The sequence below is a fragment of the Perca fluviatilis genome, chromosome 13, assembly GCF_010015445.1.
Source record: "Perca fluviatilis chromosome 13, GENO_Pfluv_1.0, whole genome shotgun sequence".
In the NCBI taxonomy this organism is placed as follows: domain Eukaryota; kingdom Metazoa; phylum Chordata; class Actinopteri; order Perciformes; family Percidae; genus Perca; species Perca fluviatilis.
The window spans coordinates 26,516,130-26,525,193 of record NC_053124.1 but is presented as its reverse complement, the minus strand read 5'-3'; the positions used below and the strand labels follow the sequence as shown (position 1 = coordinate 26,525,193).

The following is a 9,064-nucleotide window of genomic DNA, read 5'->3' as shown; positions in this document are numbered from 1 at the left end:
GGTTTAATTTTATTATAAATAAGTGCATTTATTGTTGATATTATTTACTTTTCTTATTTATTTAATTGCTTTGTAGAATCTTAACTCAAGGTTCACTTACTTACTGAGAAAACTGATAACGTTACTGATGCAGTTTTAAGTTCAGAAAAAAATTCATTTTTGGTGTTGGAAATAGTACAAAACAAATAAATAAACACGGTAAATAAAATTCATAAGCAAAAGCCTACTTACTGAAGCAAACTTCTTCTACTGATATGAAATGCAGTTTGAAGTTATTGTCTTTGAGTTATCTTATTTAGCCTATTTATTGTGAAAATCATTAATGTTTTTTAAAAACAAAACATTCCCCATGTCTGGGCAGGAAGGTTTCTATATATTATATTATAATATTTTAGACAATCATACATGTATTTTCCCCTGCAAAAACATTTTAGTAGACTTTACTATGTAGGATGGTATAGTAATACTATAATGGGGTAGCCTATATGTTTTGTATTTCCCTTTGTTTGAAAGTGAAGATGGAGAGAGAGAGGGAATTTCTGCAATTTCTCTTGTTTTTTAATTGTTTGTTTTACCCCTTTTCCACCAAAACAACTCTTTCTGCCTTATCAACAGACAAACCTCATCATGTTATATATAAAACCCTAAACTAAACAAAGAAGACCAAAACCTCATCTTTCTTATCTATCTAGGAGTTCATTGTTACAGAACATACATAATGTGTTTTATCTTAACTAAAAAAGAAAGAAAAACATTTCTTCAGACAATCTAAAAAAGTTTAGATTGTCTATTTAAAGCCTTCCCCATTTCGGGTCCAGGAAGGCCCTTTTTTTTTTTTTTTTTGTATTCTGTGAAATGCTCATTTAGTTCCTGAAGTGACTGATGATCACAGTGATACAATGGCTGAAGCTGAGGTTCTGTACTCTGATGTCAAATTCACAAGAGAAAGGGGAAACACGGGTGAGTCTTAAATATGGGATACTTTATCTATGTTTATATATATATATATATATATATATATATATATATATATATATATATATATATATATATATATATATATATATACATATCCTCATTAGATCCTCATTAGATCCTCAAACAAACTATCTATCTATCTATCTATCTATCTATCTATCTATCTATCTATCTATCTATCTATCTATCTATCTATCTATCTATCTATCTATCTATCTATCTATCTATCTATCTATCTATCTATCTATCTATCTATCTATCTGTAGGCTTTACGTCTCTCCTAAATTTCTGCCACCAGAGCTATAAATACCTCCAAGATGTGTTTTCTTCATCTGTCAGAGTTTAAGTAAAATACAGTATGAATGTTTAATCTAACCCTTTCTCTATAATCAGCACATATAGTCGCAGCTCACTCAACAGAAAGTTTTGTGTTTTGTGTTGTAGGGACCGCTTCCTCACCGGCTGAAGTCACCTACTCTGAGGTCAGGATCTCCAAGACGCAGCCATGCACAGGGCTTCTTGGTGGGTAATAAAAAGAAGTGATTTGACCTCCAGTCAGTGCTTATCATGAAGCAAACCGCCACCGGTCTAAGCATTTTTTATTTCTTGTCGGAGAAAAAACGTGTATTCTTTATAACGTACAACCAAATTTATTACAGTAAAGAATTTCAATTGCTGCCTTAACCTTTAGTACTTAATACAATGTGTATTCTTCCTTCAAAATGTTGCATCCTCGTGTAACTTTAATCAGTTTTAAACCACCTTTAATGTTTGTACTGTAAATATACAGTTATATTGGGAGAATGCATTCTACGTGGATGGGTTTAAAGATAATTTACTGTAAATGCCAAAGCCATGATTTAAAAAAAAAACATATACAGTAAAATATAAAAAAAGCTAAATATAAATGATTACATTTCAAGTGCAACAAAGTGACAATTGTCATGTTATGTGTTTCTCAACTGACTGTTTTTTTGTAAAAATGTATCTGTAATTTTCAAAAATAAATAAGTTACAAATCAAACATTAGCTATGTAAACAAACTTGTAACAACTTCAGAAGCTGTCAGCATGAGCTTTAACTGAGGTAAACTGAATACAGAGCAAACCTTTGTTATTGACTGGTGCGGGTTTGACCACACCTTATAATAGTGTAGCTTTAAAATGTCAAAACCAGGTGTCAAAACATTTCTCACTTGTAATGTCACCGTCATAGTAATTCTCAATCGCTGGCACAATCGTTGATTGACTATTAAACTTTGTCAAACTATATGGCTATTTAAATATAACTATAATCATTTATAGTAGAGGAGAGCGGGGAAAGTTGTCACACTGCTCATAAATCCACCACTAGAAGCTCTATCTCAAAAATCAAATAGCCACTTTGTGTGACTTCTTCTTCTATAGTCAACTTCCTGTTCACATGGGGTCAAGGTCGCTCTAATCTGAGGTTAGCACAATTTTCTTATTTTTCTGTTTAAAAAGTAAAAAATTTGCACTTTAAATTTTATGCAATACAACTTTGTTAGGTATGAATGTTAAAAATAATTATTTTGCACAAAATAGAGGAGACAAAATCTGGATCTAAGAAGAACAAGGCAGCCAAAAGAAGAAAAATTATCAGATGATGAAGAATGCTTCTGCTTAGTCTGTGTGGAGCCATTTTCAAACAGTCGTCCAAAAGATACCTGGGTAAAATGTGTAAAATGCAACAAATGGGCCCATGATGCTTGCACCTTAGGCCAGGCAATTTATGTGTGCCAGAATTGTGACTCTGAAGATGAGTCTGATTAGTCAAATACAGGGCATCTGTTTAGTTCAGAGGGTAAACATGTTAAGTTAAGCAAGTTATCATGAATCTATGTGCAAGCCAGAGAACGTTAGAGTTTAAAGTTCAAAGTAAAGTGGTCTTGCCACTTAATGTGTTTTGATTGAAATGTGTATTGTTTTTCCAGATTCACTAGGCATGATTGTTTATATTTTCAGTTCTGGAAATCAATATTCACAAATTAGTTGTGTTCTTATTTGTAGATAATCTAGTGTGACAACTTTACCGCCGATGGGGCAAATTGTCACAAGTGCACATTCTCTATTCAACAGTCTACAACTCCATAATGAGATAAGATATGAAAATGTTATGAATACAACATATGTTCCAAAGACTTCCTTCTTTCATTTGGTATGACATTTATACCATTGTGATGTATGGTGATGTATGGTGCTCAGTAAATGTTAGACAGTGTGAAAAGTGTGACAACATACCCCGCTCTCCCCTAGCTTTGGCACAAAATGCACTCAATAACCCTTGCAGATCAAAATAGTTTGCATTCATTTGCTATTGAATCATATTACTCTCAAATGCAATTTTACACATGTTCATTGTGTAAATCCCTACATGCAAAATAGAGCAACCAAAAATCACAATAACCTGTCACACATACTATATTAGATATACACAATAGTTGTGGTTTTGTTGTCAAAGTTGTCCGATGGACAGACATAAGCTGGATGGGGAACAATTGTGAGACAAATTTTCTCACAATTTAGAGCAACCAAACACAAACAGGTGACAGGTGAGGATATCACAGCAGATTGTTGGGGGGGGGGCCGTGTTGCGCTAAATGTTTTATCCCTCGTTGCATTGCAAGGGAGGATATCAGGTGTGATGTTGATAAAATGCACGGAACAGGAGGTCTGGTCCCAAAGAAAAAAATTTTGGATTTGATTTCCATTTCTTGCATTTCTACATATATTTTGAGGCACTATGTTGATACCAAATCCAGGAAATGATGAAGTTGACCATAATGAAATTATGCCTGAAGGAATAGTAAGCTGCTTAAATATGTATAAGTAAAAGATGTCTTATTTTCTTTATTGCTTACAATAGGGGCCAATCACCGAGACTTATAAATAAAGTAAACTCAAACTAATTTGAAAGTGGGGGTGACGCTAGTCTCGCTTTGCCAGACCCTCCTCCAAAGCGTGTGGGAGGAGGGTCTGGCTACTCCACAAAATATTCGGGGACGGGAGGAAAACGTGCTCTGGTTTATTGGCATTTCTTTAAACCTATCACAATTGTCTTGGGCGGTGCTAAGCACCGGAGAAAAGCTGCAAAATAGGCTTGGAAGGAACTTGTTTTGTGTACGTTTAAAAGTTGTTTTAGTCCACATGTGTCAAACTCAAGGCCCGCGGGCCAAATCCGGCCCGTTGCAGATTTAGATCTGGCCCATATATCAATTTGGGTTCACAATACATTTTGGCCCACCTACTTGTGCGCCAAACCAAAAACACAGGAAAGTGTTTTTTAAACTGCAATTACCTGACCATTCAAAAGCAGAATTTGGCAGATTTGCCGACTCTGAGACTCAGAATTTCCCCCAAAAGCAGAGAAAGAGTTTTAATATTCAGGCTGTGAAACTAAATGCTAAATTCTACGACGGCTAAGGAACTATTTTGATGACTTTTGTAGGGCTTCATGTCAACAAAAATGCCACAAAAAGCGTACAAAAATGCCACAAAAAGCGTACAAAAATGCCACAAAAAGCGTACAAAAATGTCTGAGAAAGCCACAAAAGTCAGAACAAAACCAACAAAAATTAGGTAAAAAGCTACCAAAATATTTAAAAAAAAGTGACATGCAGTACAAAAGCACGTCAATAAACTCTTCATGTCTGGCCCTCGGTGGGATTCTCTATTTCCACTGTGGCCCTCTGGGAAAATGAGTTTGACACCCCTGTTTTAGTCGTTCAACAGAAAACTCCGATTGGACAGATAGTCTAGCTAGCTGTCTGGATTTACCCTGCAGAGATCTAAGAAAAGGTTAACGATAGTTCTCATATATCGACCGGAGTTTAAAATGCCAACACAAAGGAAGCCCAAGGTAGCGGATATCCGGCCTAAATAAGTGAAATCCGAATTTTCCAGCAGCAACGGAGCAATCCCAGAAGTGGAACGTCAAGGATATAGACTAAAGTGATGCAAACAGGATTTTGAAAAGACCCCCGCCCCCAGTGGAAGTTACGCCATAACATTTGCAGTTCCTGTTAATTTTGCTGATGTATATCTTTGTTTCTGTAGAAGCTTCCTTGGTGTATTTGTGGTTGGCTGGTGAGTTCATACAGTGAGAAAGTATAGTGGGTGTATTGCTGACATCAATACTATTTAGCAGCATAAATATACAATGTGAACCACTGTCCAATATCACAGAGTGGGTAAGTGACCTGCAAAATGTGATTCTCAGTCAAAATAATTATCTCATGTTACAAATGTAAATAAACCCATCAATGATAAATCATTGTCAAAACAAAAAGGTTCTTTAATCATTGCTTAGACCAAGACAGTCAAAATGCTAAGACATCTTGTCATAGGACGATGTACTCTGAAAGTCTGCGTGGTGTGAGGATTGTACTTAGAGTTTTAACAATTGGAAGTTTGTTTCAGTAAATGTGCCAAACAGAAAAAAGACAGAAAAAGAAATCTACCACTGAATGAAGAGAGGACTTGTTGACAGGGTCTGGTAGTTTACTATGAAATGGGAAGATGAGAAGAAGTCACGTTGGAGAGAAAAAAAAGGAACAGACAGTGAAACAGGGTCACGTATTAATAAATGTTTTAGTCATCGTTTCTACAACGTCTCAAGCTTCGTTTCTTTCATTTCATTGTATTTGAGTACTCATATCCGTATGTCTGTGCAGAGACTATCTGGGTGATGAATAATGTACCTTAAATAAAGTGATGCTAAAAAAAACATAGAAAACACAAATGTGTGAACATGTCAGGAGTGTGGTTTTTTTAAAATAGGGTTTCTAGACGTTCCTGAGAACAACACTAACAGGTTGTCATGGCTTTAAAGGCCATTGTGAGTATCAAAATTATACACGATAAGATACACTGTAATGAACTTTTCATAGATTTACCTTTCTGTTCTACAAAAGTATCAACCATGCTGTGTTCAAAAAATGCTAATAAAAGCAGCAGTTTTAAAAATGTCAACAACAAAAATAAATAAAACAAATGGCTCTGTTGGTCTGTTTAAATCTCAGTATATCTTTTACCTGCCAGACTCCAGTGAATCAGCCATACATTTGCATAAACCTTTTTTTAGATAAAAAACTTGGATGATTTTTTGACAGATCTGTTTTTTGGGGGAAAAACACCACAAAGTGAACTCAAATCCTGTTCATACGTATGTCACGTCATTCTGAAGGTTTAGAATTTCACATTTGTTTGGAAAAAGTTACCTGTAAAAACAAATTTAAAAGTTTAGATTGGAAAATTAAATAGCTGCCAAATATATGGATTTAACTTGAACTTTCACACTGACTGTGATATCTCTCTTTCCTCTTCTGCAGTCTTTGTACAGACATGCAATTACAGAAACTTTGTTTCAACATTTAAAAAACCATTTAATCTGAGAAAGCCCACTAATAACTCCAGTTACTTCAGTTCATGTAAACACACTCTGTCATTTCTGTTCAACAGATTCCCGACAACAGCCGGTGTCAAATGGACGATCAAAGGTGCCATCGGAGAGAGTGGCATTAGGAGTGGTCAGTGTTCTCCTGGCAGCTGCTGTCATCGCTCTTGGTCTGATCGGTGAGTTTGTTGACTTTATTTCATTAAATTATAAAATCTGATGGTTGCTTTGAAGAACAGCACTGGACGCTTTCAGGAGAACGTTGGAATTCAAGTCTGATATGTTTTTCTTAATTTATGTGTTTTCCAATTTTCAGAACTATTGATGTAAAAATCTGAAAATGGAATTTACAAATGTCACATTTTCAGTTTTTTCTGCAATCCAGAGCTCCCCGTATTTATAATAATCACTCATTGGAGTGATTCTGCTCTGACAGACTCCTCCTCTATGAATTGTTTTTTTTCTTTTGTTAAATCAGCTCATAAAAACGTGGAACTTTCCCAAAGGCATGATGCTCTGGCAAACAATCTCACCGGTAAACTTTCTCAGCTGCAAGGTCAGTTTAAAATGTGCCACATTTATGACACTTTCCAATTTATTTCTAACAGGTGACACCTAATAATAATCTGTTAATAATTATTTCTCTTTGTTTCTACTCAACTTACTGGACCGTGAAAGAGTTTTCTTCTCTGTTCAGGTTCTCAAATAACAGTTGATCCAGTTAAAAGAAAATCTTTTATCTTCTTCTTTTACAACAGAACAATACTCTAACGTAAAGTCCTGCAACACGGTGCAGCCAACGTGCCCAAACCCTCCTGATGTAAAAATGAGTAAGTGATGGATTTTTGCCTTTCTTACATGTTTGCATCCTCTGATGATAAAAGAAACAGTGAAGGATTGACAGATTGTCTCAGATTCAAACTCTTCACGTCTAAACTACAGCTGCTTCAGAGTCACACAAATGTAAACTGTGATTTGTTGCACCTGATTGATGTCTTTGCTGTTATCTCTTTAAAGATGAGCCATGTCAGAAATGTGAAGAAGGCTGGGAGCTTCACGGAGGGAAGTGCTATTATTTCTCCACCGACCGTTTGCCCTGGGAACTCAGCAGACATCAATGTAAAAATCAACATGGAGATCTGGTGAAGATAGACAGCAGAGAGGAGCAGGTATGCCACACTGCTGCAGCTTCATGTTTTATCACATCATATGTTTACACATTAGTTAACATGGTCTCTCAGCACAGAAAAGTGATGTCACATGTTGAGGATTTCATCAACTTTTCCTTTTAAGACATTCCTGGAGCTGAAACTGAGAGAAAAAATGAACGAACCTGAGGACAAGTTCTGGATCGGACTGACGGACTCACAGACAGAGGGCACATGGCTGTGGGCCGACGGCTCGCCACTGGACACCAGGTTTGACTGTTGTAAACAATTTGGTCAATTTCCAATATAACAGTAATCAGTTTTATTGAACCAGCTCTTTCTGATCCCAATATATCAGGTTGACTTTTTGGTCCTCCAGAGAGCCAGACAACTGGGAAGGACAAGATCCTGATGGAGAGGACTGTGTGAGGATGGGGGAGAAAGCTCCAGACCTGAACTGTTGGTTTGATAAATCCTGCAAAGTGCCTCACAGACATATCTGTGAGAAAAAAGTAACCGCTGCACATTTAAAATGTGTCTGAGATGCAGTTCAGCTCAAGTATCGCTCAGCCCGTTACACATGCTCAAGACCGGATGCAGGAAGTGGAGTTTTAATGCAGCTAATGATAAAAATAAGCCCTGCAAAGATTAAAATGCTCCTTGAATGTTTTCTTGAATATGCGTAACTATCAAGGAAAGGATCACATGTAAAAGATAAGAGATAACAATCCTGATTGTGAAGAGTCAACCTAAAGCTTTTTACTGATTTTCTTAATTTGTGCTTGGTCACCTGTAAAAATGCATGAACTATTCTAAACTTTAAAGCATTTACAAAATGTTTGGAAATATTAGAAACTGTGATTTATCAGATGCACAATAATAAAAATGTTAAAATCTTTGACTAATTCTGTGTTTATTGAATCTAAACAGCTCCATATTGCTCCAAGTGAAGTATTTTAGTATTTTAGCCAGGATTCTGAACTATGAGTGTTTGGAGTCTTTTTCAGCACATACAGAATAAACATGTAAAGACTGATTATTCTGAATCAAAGACAAAAACATTTAAAAAAAAAAAATAAACAAATTAAATTACAAAAAAATCAAAAGACAAGCATATCTCTCACATGTAATCAAAGACAGTGGGCCTTCACCTCGTCTTTACATTGATGCTTCTATAGAAGAAATATACATGCCATACTAGAGATATGTTTTCGTCTTGTATCCTATATGACATTCTTAAATATGCTGCTACTTTTCCTTATTCAGTCTAAACTTATTCATTTATTTAACGCCAAAGAGCTTAACTGTTTGCTGAGTGAAGCGGTTTTAAAGTAACACCATGAACTGCAACTGTGACATTTCACCAGTCAACACCTCTGTTTATTGTCTAGCAGACATTGAGCAATAACACAACAGTTGTTGTGATTGGCTATCAACACTTACACTGTTAACTATCCATACGATTCTAACGTGTCCCACTCAACCTGAACCCACCCTACAGGCAAGGCTAACACAATTATTCT

At 35.8% G+C, this 9,064-nt stretch overlaps 1 protein-coding gene across 2 annotated transcripts; it reads left to right on the top strand.

The window, feature by feature from the left end:
- Positions 1-881: 881 nt before the first annotated feature.
- On the top strand, positions 882-8,442 carry LOC120571646 (hepatic lectin-like). Of its 2 annotated transcripts, none has more exons than XM_039820704.1 (8): positions 882-960; positions 1,423-1,500; positions 6,459-6,572; positions 6,872-6,949; positions 7,152-7,223; positions 7,411-7,562; positions 7,687-7,811; positions 7,921-8,442. In XM_039820704.1, exons 1-8 carry the CDS (start codon positions 900-902, stop codon positions 8,081-8,083), a joined length of 843 nt encoding a protein of 280 aa, XP_039676638.1. In that variant the 5' UTR covers positions 882-899; the 3' UTR covers positions 8,084-8,442. The 2 variants fall into 2 exon arrangements, with proteins under 2 accessions (XP_039676638.1, XP_039676637.1); XM_039820703.1 differs by having other exon boundaries at positions 7,900-8,442.
- The last annotated feature ends 622 nt before the right edge of the window (positions 8,443-9,064 follow it).

Coding starts and splice junctions, on each gene's coding strand:
- LOC120571646 (XM_039820703.1), top strand. CDS start 900: ATGGCTGAAGCTGAGGTTCTGTACTCTGATGTCAAATTCACAAGAGAA. Junction 1,501..6,458: donor GCCATGCACAGGGCTTCTTG/GTGGGTAATAAA, acceptor TCTGTTCAACAG/ATTCCCGACAACAGCCGGTG. Junction 7,812..7,899: donor GGCTCGCCACTGGACACCAG/GTTTGACTGTTG, acceptor CCAATATATCAG/GTTGACTTTTTGGTCCTCCA.